Genomic DNA, 25785 nt, shown 5'->3' with positions numbered 1-25785 from the left:
CAATATTATGTCAGCTGTGCTGGCGAATCCAGTTTCACCTAAGCAGTTTTGCTTGCTTTTATCAAGGACGAAACCAATGTTACAGGAGCAGGTTGGCCTTTTTGTGTTGGGATCAATAAAGCACCTTCCATTGGTACAGGCCAGTGTGCAGCTCACAATAGCTGAAAAATAAAATATAACATATACAGCGCATTAACCTCCATACGGTATTGCAGTGTAATTGTTCACATTTCAAATTGTAACGTGTGTAATGAAACAGTACAGTAATGTATACACTTTGACTCATTACTTTTACAAGCAATTTTTTTATATATTTGTCTGTAAATACATTTAGTATGGTGTAAACAAAAAATATCTGTTTGTATGTACGTGCTTATACATTCAGTAAACTTATTAAACAGCTAACATGTGATGTTTGGGTGTAACGAGATGGCCAAAACAGATGAATGTCAAATTGAATGTTTAGATTACATTTTTGATGCAGGGCAATACTATATTGTACTCTAAATAATGACATTGATTTTCTTTATTCAAGCCTACCAACCCACGATCAAAATGATACAGTGAAGTCATATTCTAAATATTTAGTTATCCAATTCCTATTCTCCATGAGCCGTGTCCTTTCTCAAAGACTTCGGCGATCATGGCCTTCTTCCATTTGGCTCTGTCCATGATATGATACTCCACTCCCAGTTGCATCCAATTGGTCAAATTGCTTATGCATTGGTGACCATTGCCTATATTTACGATTCAAATATGTACTTTAAATCTTATAAAAGTTGCAAATATGAGCTACTAGCTTTACTACCCCACTTCGCCCAGGACTTGGATTCACCACGCTCGGCCGCCTATTGGCTCCCCATTGGCGATGTTCACACACCACACCAGTTACTCGTTTGAGGCTGAGTCGACCTAAGTCGACCTAGGGGAGGCCCAGGACCGGTTCATATAATCGTCACAGGTGGTGGGTGTGAGCGGGAATCGAACTCGGGTCGCCGGGTTCGTAGCGCGGCACGCTAACCACTACACTACAATGCGTTACGCTTCCACATGCGCGGGTCACATGACAGATATGACGTCACAGCTCACTTGCCGTGCAAAAAGAATATGCATTATTGAGCTCCCCCACCCACAAAAATTGCATTTTTATAATTTTTGCATGGTGTACAGTCTAGAAAGTACCCACATGGCAAATTTCAAGTTTGTTGCATGTCGGGAAGTACACTAAACATTTTGAACAGACACATAATCACAACTTTGAATTTTATATATATGGAGATAGGTAAGACTTTGGGTCAGTCACAGCATATATGGCAGCATTTGTATTCACATCTCTGAGGTACAGAATTAATATACACTGCCGTCCTTTTATTTGTTAATATATATAATCTGAATTAAACACACAGCGATCCCTTACTTAACATTGTAAGTTGGTGGGCATGTGTTGTTCACAAACACTTATTAAGAACCAGTCTAGGACACAGGAAGTGGGGCCAGCACCACGCCTCACCAGCGTTGTGTGCTCACCTGTGATTAATCACACATGATCAATCACACTTATGATCAATCATACGTATGATCAATCATACTTATGATCAATCACACTTATGATCATTCACACGTATGATCAATCATACGTATGATCAATCACACGTATGACACGTATAATTTGAGCACTATGCTCATAGCGACGGGTAACAAGGTGCGTTTAAAAAAATCATTATTTAAGTTAATGCAATGGTGATCAAGGATTGGGACCCTAGCCCCCGAAGTGCACAGTTTAGATTTGGGCGGATTAAGTGCCCTTTCAGCCGCGTGTTGTTGTTGTTGTTACATTAGCTCCAATAATAATAATGTCTCACTGTTAAATGTATTTAAATTTTGATTTAAAGCTTTCGTGACTGCAGTAATTCATATTCTTAGTTTTTTCGGTAAAGTCACGTTGAAGAGAAACAACAAAATAACAAAATATATATAAAACAATAAAAAATTCTCACGACGTTTCGACCATAACTCAAACGGTCATCATCAGGTGTGTCGGTTTGCATAAATTTATTTTGAAAACGGCATATTTATTTATATATATATAAATAACGTTTGCGTCACGCGCAACGATTGGCTGTTTGCCAGGACTAGTCCATCTATTTTTTGAAAAGAGGAGGGGGGAGACGAAATTTGTTTTTATGTATGCTGTCTGAAAGCCACTGTAAGCGTGAACAATCAATCAAGAACTGAAATGATTTATCAAATCTTTCCAATGATTGCTAAGATAGAATCCATCTTCTCGGTTGAAATTGTCTCTGTGTTTGTATATGTGGATAGCCTCATGAACGAATCTCTCATGGAAGCCAGATGGCTTACAAAGTACCTCCGTCTTGGAAAAGTCAATGGCATGTGAGCCTACTGAATTAGAACAATGATCTGCTACGGCCGAGGTGTTGGTCCTACCGTGTTTAAGGTCTGCTTTATGTTCACGAATGCGGTCCGAGATATGGCGTTTGGTTTCTCCAATGTAACTACTACCACAGAGGCAACTTAGTTTGTAGACACCAGGGTATTGTATGTCCGGAATCACATATTTTACAGACGGAACCAGATCACGGATTTTATGTAATGTGTTGAAACGGACCTGGATCTTGTGTTTATTCAAGATTTTGGAGATCTTTTTTGTGATCCCAGCAATGTAGGGTAAAGTGATGGTTTTGAAAGGCTCCTCAAGAGGGTTCTTCTTCATGGTTTGAGTGATAGCTTTGCGGATTGTATAGTCGGAGTAACCATTAGCCCTAAGAGCTTGGTGTACGTGCTTGAGTTCACTGCTTATGTGTTCCTGGTCGGATATGCATTGGGCTCTATGATACAGAGTCTTGATGAGAGAATTCTTCTGTGATGGATGGTGGTGGGAATCCGGTTTCAGATAAGCATCCGTATGGGTAGCTTTCCTGTAGACAGAGTGGCTCATTGAACCATCAGGTCTCTTTTTAATTAGGACATCCAAAAAAGGTATCTTGCCATCTATTTCGACTTCCATGGTAAATCTGATGGCTGGGTGTATGGAATTGATGTGGTCGAAGAATTGGTCTAGAGCAGGCCGGCCATGTGGCCAGATGACAAAAGTGTCATCCACGTACCTCTTCCATAAGGTTGGGCGCAGAGTGGCAGTCTGGATGGCGTCAGTCTCAAATTTCTCCATGAAAATGTTAGCTATAACTGGAGAAAGGGGGGAGCCCATTGGGGTGCCCTCAGTTTGTTTGTAGAAAGTTCCATTCCAAGTGAAGTATGTATTGGTTAAACAGTGTCTCACCAGGGGGGGTACCTCAGTGTTTAGTCCTTGATGAACCAAGTCTTCAATGATTGCAATGGTGTCAGGTACAGGAACCTTGGTGAATAAGGAAACTACATCAAAACTGACAAGCAGGTCGTCTGGGGACAGGGAAATACCCTTGATTGTTGATACCAGGTGAGTAGAATTTTGTACCGCAGAGGTGGTCTCGCAGGATTTCAGACAAAAAACGAGCTAGTTTGTAGGTGGGGGAGCTGATAGTAGAGACTATGGGACGAAGAGGTGTATCAACTTTATGTATTTTTGGTAAGCCGTATAATCTTGGTGGCCTGGCAGCAGAAGGTTTCAACGAAAACTGTTTAGATTGATCAATTAATGCGGTTGAATCAGAAATTAATTTGTTGGTTTGTGTGACGAGGCTGTTGGTGGGATCTCTTTTTATTTTTGTATAACTACCATCGTCGAGTAATTCTTTAATTTTGTTGTTGTATTCTATTTTATCCATTATATATATTTTGTTATTTTGTTGTTTCTCTTCAACGTGACTTTACCGAAAAAACTAAGAATATGAATTACTGCAGTCACGAAAGCTTTAAATCAAAATTTAATCGCCTCTACGGGGAGGGTTTTCACATAACTTTAAGATCCTTCAACAAACTCCGGGATAAGAAAGCTCAGCTGATCGAGTCTCTCACCTTCCTGAAGAGATGCCGCGACTCTGGGGTAATACCAATCGCATTTACACTCACCTCTGCTACTGTAACTTCTTCTAATGCGAAACGAATTCTTTTCAAAACTAGCTTAGCTCTTATCTCAGAAAAAATCAGACTTATACGCACAGAACTAGATCAGTTAGACAAGACACTCTACAAATCACACTTATCATTGACGGCAATAATGTCCACATCGGATTGGGAACATGTAGACAATATGACTGCCTCTTCAGCTGCTACTATGTCGACCAAATGTAAGGAAAACCTGATTTCCAAATTTAACCTCCTCTTCAACAAAAGACCGGACCCACACACCAAAAAGTTAGACGTTAATAAAGTCGTAATTAATCGCAGTAACAGTTCTATTTCCGATGGTCTGAAATCCGTTTTAGCTAAAGGTCTAAACTTTGCAGTCACACCTAAACACATACCAGTTAATGATATAATTGCCCAAGTAGACGTTGCTCTCAGGGGCCTGGGTCACATCGCTGCAGACGTAGCAAGATCTGAAATCGCTGCAACCCTCAAAAACGCTAAGATGCCAGCTAGCAACCTCAGCAAAGATGAGCGTTTTGAATTATATAAATTAAAAAAGAGGAATGATATTGTAGTTCTCTCAGCTGACAAAGGCAATGCTACTGTCATCATGGATAAAATAGAATACAACAACAAAATTAAAGAATTACTCGACGATGGTAGTTATACAAAAATAAAAAGAGATCCCACCAACAGCCTCGTCACACAAACCAACAAAATAATTTCTGATTCAACCGCATTAATTGATCAATCTAAACAGTTTTCGTTGAAACCTTCTGCTGCCAGGCCACCAAGATTATACGGCTTACCAAAAATACATAAAGTTGATACACCTCTTCGTCCCATAGTCTCTACTATCAGCTCCCCCACCTACAAACTAGCTCGTTTTTTGTCTGAAATCCTGCGTCCTTTCACTGGAAAGACCACCTCTGCGGTACAAAATTCTACTCACCTGGTATCAACAATCAAGGGTATTTCCCTGTCCCCAGACGACCTGCTTGTCAGTTTTGATGTAGTTTCCTTATTCACCAAGGTTCCTGTACCTGACACCATTGCAATCATTGAAGACTTGGTTCATCAAGGACTAAACACTGAGCTACCCCCCCTGGTGAGACACTGTTTAACCAATACATACTTCACTTGGAATGGAACTTTCTACAAACAAACTGAGGGCACCCCAATGGGCTCCCCCCTTTCTCCAGTTATAGCTAACATTTTCATGGAGAAATTTGAGACTGACGCCATCCAGACTGCCACTCTGCGCCCAACCTTATGGAAGAGGTACGTGGATGACACTTTTGTCATCTGGCCACATGGCCGGCCTGCTCTAGACCAATTCTTCGACCACATCAATTCCATACACCCAGCCATCAGATTTACCATGGAAGTCGAAATAGATGGCAAGATACCTTTTTTGGATGTCCTAATTAAAAAGAGACCTGATGGTTCAATGAGCCACTCTGTCTACAGGAAAGCTACCCATACGGATGCTTATCTGAAACCGGATTCCCACCACCATCCATCACAGAAGAATTCTCTCATCAAGACTCTGTATCATAGAGCCCAATGCATATCCGACCAGGAACACATAAGCAGTGAACTCAAGCACGTACACCAAGCTCTTAGGGCTAATGGTTACTCCGACTATACAATCCGCAAAGCTATCACTCAAACCATGAAGAAGAACCCTCTTGAGGAGCCTTTCAAAACCATCACTTTACCCTACATTGCTGGGATCACAAAAAAGATCTCCAAAATCTTGAATAAACACAAGATCCAGGTCCGTTTCAACACATTACATAAAATCCGTGATCTGGTTCCGTCTGTAAAAGATGTGATTCCGGACATACAATACCCTGGTGTCTACAAACTAAGTTGCCTCTGTGGTAGTAGTTACATTGGAGAAACCAAACGCCATATCTCGGACCGCATTCGTGAACATAAAGCAGACCTTAAACACGGTAGGACCAACACCTCGGCCGTAGCAGATCATTGTTCTAATTCAGTAGGCTCACATGCCATTGACTTTTCCAAGACGGAGGTTCTTTGTAAGCCATCTGGCTTCCATGAGAGATTCGTTCATGAGGCTATCCACATATACATATACAAACACAGAGACAATTTCAACCGAGAAGATGGATTCTATCTTAGCAATCATTGGAAAGATTTGATAAATCATTTCAGTTCTTGATTGATTGTTCACGCTTACAGTGGCTTTCAGACAGCATACATAAAAACAAATTTCGTCTCCCCCCTCCTCTTTTCAAAAAATAGATGGACTAGTCCTGGCAAACAGCCAATCGTTGCGCGTGACGCAAACGTTATTTTTATATAAATAAATAAATATGCCGTTTTCAAAATAAATTTATGCAAACCGACACACCTGATGATGACCGTTTGAGTTATGGTCGAAACGTCGTGAGAATTTTTTATTGTTTTATATATATTTTGTTATTTTGTTGTTTCTCTTCAACGTGACTTTACCGAAAAAACTAACAATATGTTAAATGTATGTCAATCGACTGACAGGAGCTCGGTGGAGTCGCCTCGCGTTTTACGTAACGCGGGTTTGAAGTGGCGAGTTCGATTAACTCGCACTTATTTGTTGTTGTTGTACATGCGCGCACTATGATTGGAAACAACGAACGCGTCACGAAAGCTTTAAATCAAAATTTAATATAGGAGCAGTTAAAACTTTAATTTTAAAGTAGATTTTTTTTAAATACTCGTATTCATTGGGTCTAAAAATAAACACTGGCACTCAATCCTATCAACAGAGAAATCTAGCAGCGGTGTTGTGACATGGAGGGTGTTTCTGATCGCTATTGCAGGTAGGAGATTGTGCACTTTATCTTTTTTGAATTGTATTGTTTGCCGTTTTTTGCGCGGGAAATCGTCAGTATTACGAGTGCTAATGAATTTGTTTACTTTGAACAATACAACTCCAATCAATAGCTATAACGGAGTTGGGAGATGATGAGTGCGTTTTGGTTTTGGAAAACGGAAGTCGTTTTTATTGTAATAGGTTTTACCCTTTTAACTGGCACAAAAACTGACACCTTTATTCAAGGCATCATGTTTGCAATAACCACAACACAAGCAGTCAAAATGCAAACAAAAGAGACAACTCTGATAATAATATGCACTGTCCTTGAATTTGATTGGTCCACACCCGAGACAGCTTTTCGTAGAGCCTAGTCTCCACTGGTGTTGGCCCAAAAGACGCCAAAAGGCGTACAACTCAAAAACAGCGCACTATCAATCCAATTCAAGGACAGTGCATATTATTATCAGAGTTGTCTCTTTTGTTTGCATTTTGACTGCTTGTGTTGTGGTTATTGCAAACATGATGCCTTGAATAAAGGTGCCGTTTTTATTATTACATGCTTTTGTTTAACTCACTGTCTGTTGTTGTATCCTCAAATCTTGTAACTCAATTTTAACCCACTTCCCAATGTGGTAGCGACTGCAAACTTGGTATATTTATGTCATACTGATGACAATACTATATTCTATCATTATATATATACAAATATTTTTAAACATTCTTTTTTATATGTTATGTTTCGGCTTGGCTGTAATTGTCCACGGTCCCTTACGTTGTGGCAAGCTTCGGGGCCACTTCTTGGAGTCGTGCAGTTCTTCCATTACTAGTACGGTACATTTCATTAAAGCGTGTTTCTAAAAACAGTTTTTAAAAATATATAACTTATTGCAAACGCTTGGTGGTGGTGGTGTTGTTGCGATGTAGCGCTGTACATTGTTAAGGCGCACAATGGCTGATTAGAGCTTGGTTTCAACATTGAGCGAGCTAATGGAGCTGAGCAGAACATGCGCTTTGGCAGCGGGGACATTAATACAAGAAGGAATAACTGTTTTTGATTTTTTTGCCAGTTAAATATGATTTCTCTAATTAACATTGTTCATAGAATTGGATGTTAAACGAAACGATAAAGTATTATGATGAACTCGGACGTTTAGGAGGGACATTATATATGTTTCGGGCAGATGTTTGCATGTTAAATGTTCCTCGATATGATAAGCGGCTATTATCACAATTGAGATTTGGGCGAATTTCGTGATGAGAAATTGAACCGCGGTATTGCCACGTGGGGAGGCTGTTTCTTCTGATGGCTATTGGGCGATTCACAGCAGGAAAGGGGACGGGCAGGACCGGCTACTCGTTGACTTTGGGGAGGCTTCGGTCAAATTTGGATATCGCCAGCCGTCGATGTGCATTGCCAGGAATTTAAATCGACGTTGCCAGGAATTTAGATCGACATTTGCCACGATTGCAACCAATCACCACTCTACACATTGTATGTATACACACAGACCATCATTACTTTAAATTCCAAAACACATGTAAAGGTTTCCTTTTACTGTATTTTTCTACGTTAACATTTCTTGGAGCGGAAGAAGACTACATTAAAATGTTTAATACTGTCACGTAGAATATTTAGCTTTGCTTTTATGCGATTTGCAAGTTACAGGCAACACAATTCTAAAGAAATGTTAAACATTACAGTTTGATGTGCGTAGTACATGTTTAACATATAGTATAGTGTACTCATTGTGGTAGCACCAACAAGAATAAATACGGTAAAAATACACAAGGCAAATGGGAAATAGGGTACCGATTACACCAGAAGATGCGTGTCTCAATCAAGTGCACTCACGCTGACAACTTATGCCATCTTGCTGCATCTTGAAGCCACCGATGCAGCTGCAGTTGTATCCCTGGCTGTTCTCAAAGAGGTTCAGCTCATTGCACAACTGAGCGCATTTACTGGTCCCATCGCTGCATTCGTCAAAGTCTATAAAGTGAACGAGAAGCGAAATTCAGACGTTGCTGAAAAGGTCAAAGTAATGCAATTGCATATACATTTTTTATAACTATCTTAGTGGATATCTAAAAAATATAAACAGCTGCACACAGTATATCCTCTTATCTGCAGTGATGTTGTGGGGAGATTGAATTTTGTGGTTGCGATTAACCACACATTTACTTAACGTATACATTTTACAATAGGAAACCATAGGGCCATGGATAATAGGTGTCCACAAATCCTACAGCTTATGGTTAATAAGGTAATAGGAATTATACTTTAATTAACACATGGTCATCCATTTATAGATACCCAACTGATGATATCTGACTCCATATACGTGACTTAATGTTGATAACAGGACACGCTAAATGTTCATGAAACAGTGTAAATCTACAGAAGTGTGTGTACTGACGGCATTTTTTTGGGTATAAATAATAAACAAATGCAGCAGAACACAAATAATTCCAACTTTAATAATCTACAAATCCTTGTAGTTCGCGGATAATTATAATTGTTGGTTCGCGATGCCCTCCGCTAATTCCGCGGTGGATTCAAAATGCTTCGCGAAAATGGAAATCGCGATCCGTGCAAGCGGGTGCCGGGGCGAACGTGGGGACTGCGCTGTCGAGGTTTGTTGAGTGAGACAACGAAACGCGTTGATAGCGACACGGAAGATTTGCACAATTTGGGTCCGAGAAGAAAAGAAACCACTCGCGGATATTTTTAGGCGCACATTTTTTACGGATTAATGGGATTTTTCATCCTATTATCTGCATCACACAACCGCGGGGGCGCAAAAGAACACATTGCACGGATTGTTTGGTCAAACCTGCGCGGTGTGCTGCTGATTACATGATTTGTGACATAGCCTCTCAAATCAACACGAATTATTGGATTTCTGCTGTGCTTTATGTGCCAACGAATTGCTGTATCTGTATTTGGCTCTCACGTAAGCATTGTGAAAGCAACCTCAGTAACTACTAAAAGGCTACAGAGATAAGTTACCTGTTCTTTGCGTCACAGATACCCCATCATTGGAGTTATTCCCATGATCAGTGGTTTTCACGTTGATGACATAGAGGACACCTGCTCTCAAATTATCAAACTTGGCGATGAGTAACCCATTTGGACTGATGGAAAGGGCAGAAACGTTTGCCGGAGAGATGAGCACCGAATATTGTGCCACGTCGCCCTGAGCGCTCGTCCAGACAATTTCCAAGGACTTGTTGGTCACTCCTTGACTGGTGAAGGTCAAATTCCTTGCATTCCCTGGAACTGATAAGTACAACACGATTTAGTATGACGTTAACTATGGACAGGAAATTAAAACATTTGTGTGCCCTTCAAACCAGCATCCGGTTTGATAATAAGAAACACGTCCCGATGTATGTTGAACTTCTTTCGCACCCTACGAAGCCAACCATGCTAATCGGTTGTGCACGTTGGTAGAAGCTATACATAAAAAAACTGGAATGTCGCTGCATCAATTTGTTGCTGTTACGTGTTGTGGTTGTTTTTAACACGCGCCAACACGTGTTAAAATGTACTAACTTTAGCAGGGGGGAAAGATAACAATAGATGATATACCCTCATACAGTAAATGAATAAGCACTCGTAGTCATGAAATAATTTCATCACTCCATGTCCACTGGTTTTTTTCTCGTGTTGTGCATTGCTCTCTTTTGGCTGGTGCTCCGTCACCAGTTTTGTTAATCGGCCATGCATGCTCACTTTTATTCAACGATTTTATTTAACTTCACTTGTGTTTGTCGTGGTCAAATCTTGTAATCAAAAGTTAGTCTACTTCCTGTTGTACAATCATTTCCAAATTTTGCACACGTACTCAGATCCGGTGACAATGCATGCCTGTTTGAAAATCGGCATCAATTAATCAATTAATTGCCTCCTTTCAAGCAATTACATTTTTTGTATGGACGGCAAATTCATTGTATTTTTGTGAAGGTCAAAAAACGCCGCGGTCCCTAAACGGTGGAATCGGCTCGCACAAAAAGCAGGTGCCGTGTGTCTCAGGCGCCACTGATGTACTTCTCGACCGTGAGTTAAACGAAGTTGTTAATAAAACCGTTGTTTAAAATTTTTCAAGGAGTTTATCTTCAGTTAATCTGCTGTCTCTGGTTTGTGTTTTCCTTTAAGAGGTTTTTTTTGGTTAGATCGCGTAAATATAAATGTGTCGTTAAGTCCGACACAACCCGACACAGCCAATTAATAAGGTTTGTAATGTAAAAAGAAACGTGGCAATTAGTTACTACTTCAGCACATCGGTGTGTTGGAGAGTAAACCCCATTGATATTTACGTGATCTAACACAAAAAACGTTTTTTTATGTATAATATAGGTGGCGAAAGTCTACGTGTTAAACGGGTTTGTGTTTGTTCCCTCACCCAAATGTGCCTCCCGTGACAGTTTCAGTCTGTGAACATATCCCTATGCTTACGGGTCCATACATCAAAGATAGCAGATAAACATATGGAACGCTTTTTTTTAGCTCTATTCTGTTCTGATGTCTTTCATTCATCATTTTAATCCTGATCCACCTGCAATGATTACCCTGGGTATATACAACACAAAACAACACAAACAACGTGCACTGTGCATACAAAATGTTTTCGGGCCTTAAGCATTATACAAACCCGCCAGTTCCTGAAGAACTGCAATTTATTAAGTTGAGCTAATTTGTCTAATCAACAGACAGAGAACGGTAGACCAATTCATAATAAAGGTTTTTGGGTTAGATCGCGTTATTTATAAATGTGTCGTAACCCTCCACCACCCGACACGGCCAATCAGCAAAAAAGTGTCACGTTGACAGAAGACAATTAATTCACAACTTTAGCCCACCGGTGTGTTGAAGAGTGAATCCACAACATTTACAGTTTGAGTACGACGTTTCGCTGGTAAATACGGTTTTTAAAATTGTATTCAGTATCTCAGCAGAGACAACAAAAACAAAACAAAGCAAAGACCGAGGGGCCGCCCCCTCGCTCGCGCCATAAAGGCCCCGCTCGGCCACCGACCCATCCTCTGGACCGGAGTCACCCCTGCCACAGCACTGGAGGGGCAGCCTCCCCTTCCAGTCACGCACACCTTCACTCCCGGACGCCGGCGAGGCCCCCCCCCCCCGGCCGCCCTAGCCCACCCTGGGCAGCGGCCATTTCCATCGTTCCCTTGCGGCATCGCGCCTCATTTTCACCCGGTCCACCACCACCCTTTCCAACAATCTCCTCGCAACATAACATGTCTCCAACGGGGACATCAGAGACCCCTCCAGCTCCTTCTTTCGCGCTTTCCACAGCGCCTCCTTCGTCGCTCCTATTACAGCCCACACCTGGTCCCTGTCCTCCCTCCCCACCCCCCGCAGCTCTCCCCACATGACGTCCCGTGCCGTCACCCTCGACAGCGCGAAACGGGCCAGCAACGGCTTACTCCTCCTCCAGACCTCCTGGGCAAAAGGGCACGCCACCATCACGTGCGATGCAGTTTCGTCCGCGTTGCAGCCCCTCGGACACTTGGGGGTATGCGCCATTTGGCGGCTGTACAAGAAACCCAGCGTCTCGAACTTGTCCCGGACAGCCAGCCATGACAGGTCCCTCTGCTCCTTCGTGAGCGCTGCCGACAGCACATTCCTCCAAATCTTCCCGTGCATCTCCCTCCTCGCACCGGCCACCTCGTCATAGGCCTCCTCCTTCTCCGCCGCAGCCCGCACCTCCCTGGGAGCCCACCGGCCCCCCCATCGGTTCAGGCCGTGCTGCCCGACATAGCTCCCCACCACGTCGCTGACACAACCCCCCGGCCAGTCCAAAGGAGAGCTCCTTCCTATCTCAGTCATCCCGAGCCCCCGCAACCGCCACGTCAGCCGATACATCAAATAGCACGCTGCCTTGCCCCGCGGCTCCGCCGAGAAAAACAGCCGCAGCGCGTTGCAGACAAAAGTCGATTGAAGGGTTTACCCCACATTTGGGGCACCCCTCCCCCCATTCCCGACCTGCAGACACACCGCAGCCCTCCTCACCCTCTCCATCCCTCCCCCCCAGATGAACCTGAAAATCGCCAAGGTCAAGGCCTTAGCCTCCCTCCCACCTGGCGGGAAAACCTGCGCCAAGTAGTTTAGGGATGGTAATATTTCTGTCTTTACCACCATAATGCTACCGGTCATCGTGAGCCGCCTCCCAGCACACTTACCCAGACAGCCCTTTGCCTTCCTCACCCCCTTCTCTCAGTTATTTTCCCCCATCCTATCCCCACAGAAGAACACCCCCAGTACCTTTATCCCCTCTGTTTGTAGACTCAATTCCGGCGGCCGACCCTCGAAAAGCCTCGAGTCTCCATAAACCATCAGCTCACTTTTCCCCACACTAACCTTCAATCCGGAGGCCGCACAGAACCTCCCCATCCCCTCCATTACCCTCCATACCGATGCTACGTCCCTGCATAGGACGGGCACATCGTCCATGTACAGGGTCACCTTTCCTTGCTCCTTGCTCCCCGGTATTACCACCCCACTAATCCTCTGGTCATTCCTTATCATCTTCGCCAGAGGTTCCATGCACATGACAAATAGTACTGGGGACATCGGGCATCCCTGCCGCACCCCGGAACCCACTGGAATGATCCTGGAGCGTTCCCCATTTATCAGGAGCCTGGCTGTGAGCCCCCCATAAAGTCGCTCCACCCACTCCACCAGGGGCCCACACACCCCCATCCTCTCCATCACCGCCAGCAGGAATTCATGAGAGAGGCGGTCGAAGGCCTTGTCCAGGTCCAGACTTAGGATCCCCAACGGGCACCCCCTCTCTCTCTCGCCTTCAATCGCCTCCCTCAAAACCACCAAAGTGTCCGCGATCCTCCTTCCCGGGACCGCACACATCTTGTCCGGCCCCACCACCTCACCCACCACCTTCCCCAGTCGCCCCGCGACTACCCTTGCCAAGATCTTGTAGTCCGCATTCAGGAGGGTTATTGGCCTCCAACTTCCCAGGTCCCTACGGTCTCCCTTCCCTTTATAAATCAATGTGACCAGGCCCTCCCGCATGTCGTCCGGCACCCGCCCCTCCTCCAGAGTTTCCCTACAAATTTGCATAATATCTTCTTTCAGGAGTTCCCAGAATTTTATATAGAAGTCCGCTGGGATCCCGTCCGGGCCTGGGGTCCTGTTCTTGTTCAGCCCCTTCACTGTCCCTTCCACTTCTTCCCGTCGAATCCTCTCCTCTAGCGCCTCCGGGTTCTCAACCCTCTTCCCCAATGCCCCCAGCAGCTCCTCCCGCCGCCCCCCATCTATTCCTTTCCTCTTATACAAATCCCCATAAAAGTCTTCCGCTACACTAATCATCCCTTCCGTCGTCACCTGTCTACCCCTAGTAGGACTAACCAGCTCCCTCATTTCATTGTCTCCCTCCCTACCTGCCTTAAAGAAAAATCTTGTACACTGTTCCCTATCCTCTGTTGCCCTGATTCTCGCCCTATACACTAATTGCCTAGTCCTTTTTTCCAAGACTGAGGCTACCCTCCCTTTCAACTCCTCTATCCTTTCTCCCACCGGGAACCCTAGCTCTAGCAGTCTATACAGCCTTTCTAACCTAGCGTTCCACTGTCTCAATTCCCTACCCACCCCCTTCCTCCTACTATAACGCTGAAAGAACGTTCTTATCCTACCCTTTATCTGCCCCCACCACTCCACCCTCATGGGGAAGCACACCTGCAGCGTCCTCCAGCTGGTATACGCTCGTGTGAAATCCTCCGCCACCTCCTGATCCACCAGCAAGCCCACATTCATCTTCCACACACCCTTCCCCCTCTTCACCCCACCTGGGATCACAAGCCCCGCCACCACCATTCTGTGATCCGAGAGGGGAAAAGGTTCCACCCCCGCACTTCCCACATTCACCTTGTCGTAGACGAAAATAAAGTCGATACGTGACTGTGTGCTCCCACTCTTATCCGCCCACGTGAACCCTGGCCGCGTGCCATGCACCCTCCTGAATGTATCCACCATCCCAAAGTCCTCCATCAACTCCCTCAGTTTCCTGGAAGAGGAATCTAACTTCCTCCTCCCCTTTACCGACACCAGATCCGCCAGACACAACGGGCAGTTAAAATCGCCCCCCACAATGACCTGCCTCCTGGTGGCCAGTAGGCCCGCCAGGCTCTCCCACACCTCCGTCCTGTCCATACATCGTACCGGGGCATACACATTTATCAGCCGTAGCTCCACACCCTGGTAAGATGCATCTACACATAGGAGCCGACCCGGTATTATTTCCTGGGTCCCTTCTACTCTCATTCCCCTTTTTCCTAGGAGGGTAACCACGCCTGTACATCTGTTCCCGTTGCTGCCAGACCAAATGTACTGTCCCTTCCATTCGTCCAGCAGAGCCTCCGACCCGAGGGTATAGGGTAGGTGACATTCTTGGAGGAAAATTACGTCACGTCTGGTGATCTGCAGCCACTGCATGATTGCCCCTCTCCTTCCCTTCCCCTTCATTCCTCTCACATTAACAGATGTTACAGATATGTCCATGCCGAGGCGTGCATTATTCCGTGTCGGACTCCGGTGCGCGCTCCCCCCGTCTGCCTTTGTCCGCCTTCTTCACCTTTTTTCTCCCCTTCAACCTCCGGGGCTTCCCCCGGTTCAAACGTCCCCCCCCTTCCGCCCACCTCCACCCAGATTCCCCCGAATCTGGCGAGGATCCTGAAAGGCTCGCATCTTGCTGGGGACTAGCTTCTTTCAGAACTCTATCCAGCTTCCGTTTTCTCCCCCCCGATTCCTCCCATGTGTCATCCGCTTCTTCCTCCACCCGCTGCCCCTCCTCGCCCTCCTCCTCGCCCATCACCTCCGCCCAGTCCCCCACTGGGGTTTCCGAGTCCTCTTCTCCATCTCCCCTCCCCTCCTCCCCCCCTCCCCCTCCAGTGGTGGTGGTGCTCCCTCCCCCACAGATCCCCCCCCCTCACCCTCCCCAGGGGGTCGTGGTTCCTCCACCTCCCCTTTCCCTTCCCCTCCATGCATCCGGCCCGCTTCCCGTCTGGCCACCTCTGCCGCCTTCTCTACCTGTCCACTCCGACATGCCCGCACCCTGTTAGCATAGGACTCTGGGCAGGTCCTATACAGATGCCCTCTGCTGCCACACAGGTTGCAAAGGGCCGGCTCCCCACATTCCTCCACCGTGTGGTCCAGCGCCCTGCACCTGTAACAAACACGTGCCACGCACGCTTCCGCCAGGTGCCCCCCTCCCCCACACCTCCTACACAGTTTGGGCTGTCCCGCATAGACAACATAGCCCCTGTTCCCCCCAATGTTCAATGCGCTCGGGACGTGCCTCAGTGCCCCCCCCTCCATCTTCAGACGCACCCTCCATTGTCTGGCCCCCGTCCATATCCCCGCCGCATCCAGCACCCTCTTGCAACCCGACAGCACCACACAATGCTGCCTCAGCCACACCAACACGTCCTGATCATACAATGCTTCATTATAAAGGAACACGGTCACAACCTTTGTCTCCAGGTCCGACAGTAACCGCGTCCTCATGGAGGTTAGCGGCTTCTCCCCTGCCTTCTCCTCGAAACGGGCAAGGAAATTTTGCAGCAGAATGTTGGAGTTGAAGCTCACATCAAACGCCCTCCCCCCCGGCAGAGCAATCAAGCAATAGAGGTCCTCCACCCGCAGGATCCCAAGCACCACCGACCTCACGAAGGTCGTCCTGTCCAGGGTCACCCCCTCTTCCACATCTTCCTTGAATTGGACTCGCACGTAGTTGTGCCTCCTGGCCTGCATCGGGGTCAGGCCCGCCCCAGCTCCGCTGCACCACCTCCCCGCTCCTCCGCCGGGCCTCCCCGCACCCACCGGGCCAGCGCCCGCGGTCTTCTCCCTCCACTGCCCCTCCCCCGGCTCCTGGGCTGCAGGCGCCTCTCCTGCCCCTTCCTCCCCATCCTGGTCGGGGGCACTCCCACCCCATCCTCCCGGCGCTCCCCCTCGTTCTCCCCGCTCCTCCCTCCCCGCACTCTCCAGCCCATCCACCCCCTCCACTCTCTTCCCTCGTTGCGCCTCACCCAACATCACCCCCGCACCAGACGGGCTCGCGCCGCTCCTCCGGTCGCTCGCAGCACCCCGGGCGTCTTCCTTGGTCCGCGACGTGCGCCGCGACTCCGTCTCCATCCCCGCCATTTCCACGTGGCCGCTGCAGCGGGGTCACTCCTCCTGCGGCGCCTGTGGCTCCCCCACCCTCGGGCAGCAAGGCCACCCCAGACCACCCGGCCTGGGGCCCTCGCACACCCCGGGGTGGCTGGAGAACCCACGAGACACCGACGAGCGCTGCAGTAGTGCGTCAGGAAGAACAGGAACAAGAATGCGTTTCGCTGGTAATTACTCCAGCAGCATCGGGCAATTTGCCAGAATGGTAAAGCCCTCGCTTGCTCCCGGTTTTAAATAGAGCAGCAGGGTGACGTCATCATTTAACTCATATCAGGTGCAGTGATTAGAGGCGGAGGGGGGGTATTGTAATTATATAATCGATTAGTAATCAGTCAATGGTTATGATTAGTAATGAGTTGTAGATTAGTAATTAGTTGTAATGTGTGTTAGTGATTATATGCTATGTTAGTAATCCGTTAATTAGTATGTGTTTCCCCTATAAGGAATTGTAATGTGCATTCATATTCTTAGCTCCCTCGGCAAAGTCACGCTGAAGGGAAACAACAAAACAACAAATATATTTTATTATTTTATTGTTTCCCCCCAACGCGACTCCACCGAAAGAGCCAAGAACGTGAATTACTGCAGTCACGAAAGCTTTAAATCAAAATGTAATGTGTATTATTTAATAATACGCTTCCAGGCCGCACTAAGCCTGTAGCTGTCAGAGCGATTGAAATTATTTTTATTCATTGAAATTGAGAGGACTAAAAATAACTTTGATCGCTCTGACAGCTACAGGCTTAGTGCGGCCTGGAAGCGTATTATTAAATAATACACATTACATTTTGATTTAAAGCTTTCGTGACTGCAGTAATTCATGTTCTTGGCTCTTTCGGTGGAGTCGTGTTGGGGGGAAGCAATAAAATAATAAAATATATATTTGTTGTCTTGTTGTTTCCCTTCAGCGTGACTTTGTTGAGGGAGCTAAGAATATGAATGCACATTACAATTCCTTATAGGGGAAACACATACTAATTAACGGATTACTAACATAGCATATAATCACTAACACACATTACAACTAATTACTAATCTACAACTCATTACTAATCATAACCATTGACTGATTACTAATCGATTATATAATTACAATACCCCCCCTCCGCCTCTAATCACTGCACCTGATATGAGTTAAATGATGACGTCACCCTGCTGCTCTATTTAAAACCGGGAGCAAGCGAGGGCTTTACCATTCTGGCGAATTGCCCGATGATGCTGGATGTATTTACCAGCGAAACGTCGTACTCAAACTGTAAATGTTGTGGATTCACTCTTCAACACACCGGTGGGCTAAAGTAGTGAATTATTTGTCTTTTGTCAACGTGACACTTTTTTGCTGATTGGCCGTGTCGGGTGGTGGAGGGTTACGACACATTTATAAATAACGCGATCTAACCCAAAAACCTTTATTATGAATAATATTGGTCGCGAAAGCCTACGTGTTAAACTAACGGTAGACCAAGTTTGTCATTATTGAGACTCAGAAAAATAGTAACCTAATGCTCACTGCTTGGCAGGTGTACTTCTGGAAAGCTCACATTCGTTGTGTATTCAGTCCCCACTTCTACACTCTGGTGATACCCATAAGATTGCCTCATAGAAAACAATTAATTCAACTCTGTAAATGACGAGTAACTTACGAATTTGCTTTTAAATTGTCTCTCCAATAATTGTATTTAGTTTTGGACACGTATACGTGCATTTGTCCTGACGTCATGAGTATAACTTGTGGCACTCTGCAAGTGAAATAGTTTCTTGTAATTTAAATTTTGTATTTATAATGCCTATGTTAGAAAATCTAATATCGTTAATGCAGGAAGTACACATTCACAAACATATCTTGGGAGCTATGTAAAGAAGAAAATTATTTCATCGCCTTTACTTTCAGATGTAGTGAGTGTTGGGATTTGAGAAGCAATATTGTACAAATAATGATTGAAATACAGCATTTAACATTTATGGTATTATATATGAAGGATAATCATCATGTACGTGATTTACTGCATTAGTTAAATAAAATCATACACAGTACATTGATTTTTCAAATATTTTTCTGCGAGCATAGAATACTTTTTTTGTAAATACTATACAATAGTTAAGTATCATACTATACAATCCTAATATATAAACACCCTGGTCTGTGATTCTGTCATCCTGTGACTAACGCGGCACGGATTGGTTGAAGTGCATCACGTGACCGGGACCAAGCAGTCAACCAACGCTTGGCGGGGCTATAGAGGGGCGGGTGAAAGTCTGCATCGAACCAAACCCCCAGCAAGGCCATCTACTTAACGACGAGAGGAAATTCACACGAAAATTTTTTTCAATTAAGTATTCCGGATGTAACATGATATAAGCTTTTAATGAAGAAATACAATTATCTAATTCAAAACATAATACAATTCAAAATGTTTCATTTTAAAACTTCAAAACGGAGCATCGGGTGCTTGCGTGAATACGTCGTTCGTGTGCAATTTTTTAAGTGACATTCCTGTCCGAAGGCCGTAAATGGTTGTGAGGGGCGCCATAGGCACCCCCGAACAACCACTAGTAGTTATATAGTCTAACCATCGAACAAAGACGATCACTGCATTGCGCGCTTTCAGATGCGCTTCTGCGGCCGTCTGGAATGCTCTTCCGATATTAGGAAGCCACTGCAGCTGTGCACTTTTAAATCTAGATTGAAAAACTAATTTCTTTGGAACTGCTTTTTGTATGTCGTTTATTGTCCTCCCCCCACACCACTGATTATCACGGAAGTTCAACATAATACATATTGTATGTGTACAATATTGACATTAAATAAATGCCCCTCAAATCGGCTAAAATGGCTTCAATGTAGTTGGAGTGTAAATACCTGTCCTCGCAGTCACAGACACTCCTTCACCAGAGAGATTTCCTTTGCCAATGGCTTTCACAGTGATGATGTATAGGACTCCGGGTCTCAGCCCAGCAAACTTGGCATTGAGTGAACCATTCGGGCTAATAGCAATGGAGGGTGAATCTCCAGGAGAGATTAATGCCGTGTATCGTTCAACATCTCCCAGAGCACTCAGCCAAATGACTTGCAGAGATGTGTTTGTTACTCCTCCACTGGCAAGAGTTAGATTTCTTGGCAAACCTGGTACTGGAAAGTTGCATGTAAATAAACAACATACATTATGGGTAACTAAACATAGTTTTATATGGTGCTGTATTGTTCATTGTAGAAGTTGTATGAATATATGACTTAGTAATATATACATTTTAAGCACTTAATATATATTTCATATCGCCAATGGATTTCCCAATTGTTTTATCAGAACCTTGTCGTGGAATGAACGTAGATATAGGCGAGCTCTCACATTATCTCTAGAGGGTTAGCCACATTTAAAATTACCTATGGGATATTAATGTTATTATGCAATAATATACAATTCACACGATAATGTATGCAGCACAATAATTGGTGTTCACATTGAGACCACCAACCGGCCATAGGTCCTTGCCTCAGACAGACCGAGGCCAAGTCATGTTTACATAACGTAACTAACCTGTAGATGTTGTAGAGGGCGATGCTGTTGTGCTTGGCGATGTTGAAGATGTTGTTGTTGAAGATGTTGTTGAAGCTGTTGTTGGAAGAGTGGTTGTAGTTGGGGTATATGTTGTTTGTGACACTGTTGTGGTTGGAGATATTGTTGTGGTTGATGGTGATGCTGTTGTGACTGTTGTCAATGTTGTTGGTGATGCAAGTGTGGTGGGGAGAGATGTTGTGGATGAAGATGCTGTTGTGGTTGTTGATACTGATTGCGACACGATTGTTGGTGTGGTTGCCTGATGTGTGGTTGTCAAATGTACAGTCGTTACATCTGTTGTTGTCGGTGTATTTGTGGTGGATTGGGAAGTTGATTGCGTGGTAGTTTGCAATGTTGTGGTTGGTGTGGTTGTCTGCGGTGTGGTTGTTGTCAAATGTACGGTGGTTGTATCTGTTGTCGGTGTATTTGTGGTGGATTGGGAAGTTGATTGTGTGGTAGTATCCAATGTTGTAGTTGGTGTGGTTGTCTGCGGTGTGGTTGTTGTCAATTGTACGGTGATTGTCTCCGGTGTATTTGTGGTGGATTGGGAAGTTGATTGTGTGGTAGTTTGCAATGTTGTGGTTGGTGTGGTTGTCTGTGGTGTGGTTGTGGTCAATTGTACGGTTGTTGTCTCCGTTGTCGGTGTATTTGTGGTGGATTGTGAAGTTGATTGTGTGGTAGTTTGCAATGTTGTGGTGGGTGTGGTTGTCTGCGGTGTGGTTGTCAATTGTACGGTGGTTGTATCTGTTGTCGGAGTATTTGTAGTGGATTGTGAAGTTTTTTGGGTGGTAGTTTCTTTTATTGTGGTTGGTGTGGTAGTCTGCGGTGTGGTTGTTGTCAATTTTGCAGTGGTTGTCTCTGTTGTAGTCGGTGTATTTGTGGTGGATTGGGAAGTTGATTGGGTGGTAGTATCCTGTGTTGTGCTTGGTGTGGTTGTCTGCGGTGTGGTTGTTGTCAATTGTACGGTGGTTGTGTCCGTTATTGTCGGTGTATTTGTGGTGGATTGGGAAGTTGATTGAGTGGTAGTTTCCAATGTTGTAGTTGGTGTGGTTGTCTGTGGTGTGGTTGTTGTCAAATGTACGGTGGTTGTATCTGTTGTCGGTGTATTTGTGGTGGATTGTGAAGTTGTGGTAGGGTCTTGGGTGATTGCGTCTGTGATTCTGGTAGATTGTTCTGTTGAAGTCGATAGTGTGGTGGCTTGATGTGTTGTGGTTGCCTGCAGTGTGGTAGTTGTCAATTGTACAGTGGTTGTCTCTGTTGTCGGTGTATTTGTGGTGGATTGAGAAGTTGATTTGGTGGTAGTATCCAATGTTGTGGTGGGTGTGGTTGTCTGTGGTGTGGTTGTTGTCAAATGTACGTTGGTTGTCTCCGTTGTTCTCGGTGTATTTGTGGTGGATTGGGAAGTTGGTAGGGTGGTAGTATCCAGTGTTGTGGTTGGTGTGGTTGTCTGCGGTGTGGTTGTTGTCGATTGTAAAGTGGTTGCCTCTGTTGTTGGTGTATTTGTGGTTGTTTGTGAAGTTGATTGTGTGGTAGTATCCAATGTTGTAGTTGGTGTGGTTGTCTGCGGTTTGGTTGTTGTCAATTGTACGGTGGTTGTCTCCGTTGTTGTCGGTGTATTTGTGGATTGTGAAGTTGATTGTGTGGTAGTATCCAATGTTGTGGTGGGTGTGGTTGTCTGCGGTGTGGTTGTTGTCAAATGTACGGTGGTTGTATCTGTTGTTGGTGTATTTGTGGTGGATTGGGAAGTTGATTGTGTGGTAGTATCCAATGTTGTAGTTGGTGTGGTTGTCTGCGGTGTGGTTGTTGTCAATTGTACGGTGGTTGTCTCCGTTGTTGTCGGTGTATTTGTTGTGGATTGGGAAGTTGATTGTGTGGTAGTTTCCAATGTTGTGGTGGGTGTGGTTGTCTGCGGTGTGGTTGATGTCAAATGTACGGTGGTTGTATCTGTTGTTGGTGTATTTGTCGTGGATTGTGAAGTTGTGGTAGGGTCTTGGGTGATTGCGTCTGTGATTCTGGTAGATTGTTCTGTTGAAGTCGATAGTGTGGTGGCTTGATGTGTTGTGGTTGCCTGCAGTGTGGTAGTTGTCAATTGTACAGTGGTTGTCTTTGTTGTCGGTGTATTTGTGGTGGATTGAGAAGTTGATTTGGTGGTAGTATCCAATGTTGTGGTGGGTGTGGTTGTCTGTGGTGTGGTTGTTGTCAAATGTACGGTGGTTGTCTCCGTTGTTGTCGGTGTATTTGTGGTGGATTGGGAAGTTGATTGTGTGGTAGTTTGCAATGTTATGGTTGGTGTGGTTGTCTGTGGTGTGGTTGTTGTCAATTGTACGGTGGTTGTCTCCGTTGTTGTCGGTTTATTTGTGGTGGATTGTGAAGTTGATTGTGTGGTAGTATCCAATGTTGTGGTTGGTGTGGTTGTCAGCGGTGTGGTTGTTGTCAATTGTACAGTTGTTGTCTCTGTTGTCGGTGTATTTGTGGTGGATTGGGAAGTTGATTGTGTGGTAGTTTCCTGTGTTGTTGTTGGTGTGGTTGTCTGCAGTGTGGTTGTTGTCAAATGTACAGTGGTTGTCTCCGTTGTTGTCGGTGTATTTGTGGTGGATTGGGAAGTTGATTGTGTGGTAGTTTCCTGTGTTGTGCTTGGTATGGTTGTCTGCGGTGTGGTTGTTGTCAAATGTACGGTGGTTGTCTCTGTTGTCGGTGTATTTGTGGTTGTTTGTGAAGTTGATTGTGTGGTAATATCCAATGTTGTGCTTGGTGTGGTTGTCTGCGGTGTGGTTGTTGTCAATTGTTCGGTGGTTGTCTCCGTTGTTGTCGGTGTATTTGTGGTGGATTGCGAAGTTGATTGCGTGGTAGTTTGCAATGTTGTGGTTGGTGTGGTTGTCTGTGGTGTGGTTGTTGTCAATTGTATGGTGGTTGTCTCCGTTGTTGTCGGTGTATTTGTGCTGGATTGGGAAGTTGATTGTGTGGTAGTATCTAATGTTGTGGTTGGTGTGGTTGTCTGCAGTGTGGTTGTTGTCAAATGTACGGTGGTTGTATCTGTTGTCGGTGTATTTGTGGTGGATTGTGAAGTTGATTGTGTGGTAGTATCCAATGTTGTGGTTGGTGTGGTTGTCTGCTGTGTGGTTGTTGTCAAATGTACGGTGGTTGTCTCTGTTGTTGTCGGTGTATTTGTCGTTGTTTGTGAAGTTGGTAGGGTGGTAGTATCCAGTGTTGTGGTTGGTGTGGTTGTCTGCGGTGTGGTTGTTGTCGATTGTACAGTGGTTGCCTCTGTTGTTGGTGTATTTGTGGTTGTTTGTGAAGTTGATTGTGTGGTAGTATCCAATGTTGTGGTTGGTGTGGTTGTCTGCGGTGTAGTTGTTGTTAATTGTTCGGTGGTTGTCTCCGTTGTTGTCGGTGTATTTGTGGTGGATTGGGAAGTTGATTGCGTGGTAGTTTGCAATGTTGTGGTTGGTGTGGTTGTCTGTGGTGTGGTTGTTGTTAATTGTATGGTGGTTGTCTCCGTTGTTGTCGGTGTATTTGTGGTGGATTGGGAAGTTGATTGTGTGGTAATATCCAATGTTGTAGTTGGTGTGGTTGTCTGCGGTTTGGTTGTTGTCAATTGTAAGGTGGTTGTCTCCGTTGTTGTCGGTGTATTTGTGGATTGTGAAGTTGATTGTGTGGTAGTTTGCAATGTTGTGGTGGGTGTGGTTGTCTGCGGTGTGGTTGTCAATTGTACGGTGGTTGTATCTGTTGTCGGAGTATTTGTAGTGGATTGGGAAGTTGATTGGGTGGTAGTATCCTGTGTTGTGCTTGGTGTGGTTGTCTGCGGTGTGGTTGTTGTCAATTGTACGGTGGTTGTGTCCGTTATTGTCGGTGTATTTGTGGTGGATTGGGAAGTTGATTGAGTGGTAGTTTCCAATGTTGTAGTTGGTGTGGTTGTCTGTGGTGTGGTTGTTGTCAAATGTACGGTGGTTGTATCTGTTGTCGGTGTATTTGTGGTGGATTGTGAAGTTGTGGTAGGGTCTTGGGTGATTGCGTCTGTGATTCTGGTAGATTGTTCTGTTGAAGTCGATAGTGTGGTGGCTTGATGTGTTGTGGTTGCCTGCAGTGTGGTAGTTGTCAATTGTACAGTGGTTGTCTCTGTTGTCGGTGTATTTGTGGTGGATTGAGAAGTTGATTTGGTGGTAGTATCCAATGTTGTGGTGGGTGTGGTTGTCTGTGGTGTGGTTGTTGTCAAATGTACGTTGGTTGTCTCCGTTGTTCTCGGTGTATTTGTGGTGGATTGGGAAGTTGGTAGGGTGGTAGTATCCAGTGTTGTGGTTGGTGTGGTTGTCTGCGGTGTGGTTGTTGTCGATTGTAAAGTGGTTGCCTCTGTTGTTGGTGTATTTGTGGTTGTTTGTGAAGTTGATTGTGTGGTAGTATCCAATGTTGTAGTTGGTGTGGTTGTCTGCGGTTTGGTTGTTGTCAATTGTACGGTGGTTGTCTCCGTTGTTGTCGGTGTATTTGTGGATTGTGAAGTTGATTGTGTGGTAGTATCCAATGTTGTGGTGGGTGTGGTTGTCTGCGGTGTGGTTGTTGTCAAATGTACGGTGGTTGTATCTGTTGTTGGTGTATTTGTGGTGGATTGGGAAGTTGATTGTGTGGTAGTATCCAATGTTGTAGTTGGTGTGGTTGTCTGCGGTGTGGTTGTTGTCAATTGTACGGTGGTTGTCTCCGTTGTTGTCGGTGTATTTGTTGTGGATTGGGAAGTTGATTGTGTGGTAGTTTCCAATGTTGTGGTGGGTGTGGTTGTCTGCGGTGTGGTTGATGTCAAATGTACGGTGGTTGTATCTGTTGTTGGTGTATTTGTCGTGGATTGTGAAGTTGTGGTAGGGTCTTGGGTGATTGCGTCTGTGATTCTGGTAGATTGTTCTGTTGAAGTCGATAGTGTGGTGGCTTGATGTGTTGTGGTTGCCTGCAGTGTGGTAGTTGTCAATTGTACAGTGGTTGTCTTTGTTGTCGGTGTATTTGTGGTGGATTGAGAAGTTGATTTGGTGGTAGTATCCAATGTTGTGGTGGGTGTGGTTGTCTGTGGTGTGGTTGTTGTCAAATGTACGGTGGTTGTCTCCGTTGTTGTCGGTGTATTTGTGGTGGATTGGGAAGTTGATTGTGTGGTAGTTTGCAATGTTATGGTTGGTGTGGTTGTCTGT

At 45.1% G+C, this 25785-nt stretch overlaps 1 protein-coding gene across 1 annotated transcript in view; it reads right to left on the bottom strand.

The window, feature by feature from the left end:
- Window positions 1–9768: 9768 nt before the first annotated feature.
- LOC142929268 (uncharacterized) overlaps window positions 9769–25785 on the bottom strand; it is a gene marked incomplete at its 5' end in the record, with an annotated part of 34415 nt that continues 18398 nt past the window's right edge. The window contains 3 exons of the mRNA XM_076070175.1: window positions 9769–10136; window positions 19924–20193; window positions 20600–21143. Of these exons, the coding sequence (XP_075926290.1) occupies window positions 9850–10136; window positions 19924–20193; window positions 20600–21143 (1101 nt within the window). The remainder of the gene's footprint in view (window positions 10137–19923; window positions 20194–20599; window positions 21144–25785) is intronic.

Source organism: Petromyzon marinus, chromosome 28, assembly GCF_048934315.1.
Source record: "Petromyzon marinus isolate PM22_M1 ecotype Great Lakes invasive population chromosome 28, UKy_Petmar_22M1.pri1.0, whole genome shotgun sequence".
Classification (NCBI taxonomy): Eukaryota; Metazoa; Chordata; class Hyperoartia; order Petromyzontiformes; family Petromyzontidae; genus Petromyzon; species Petromyzon marinus.
This window is presented reverse-complemented; position numbering and strand designations above follow the sequence as displayed.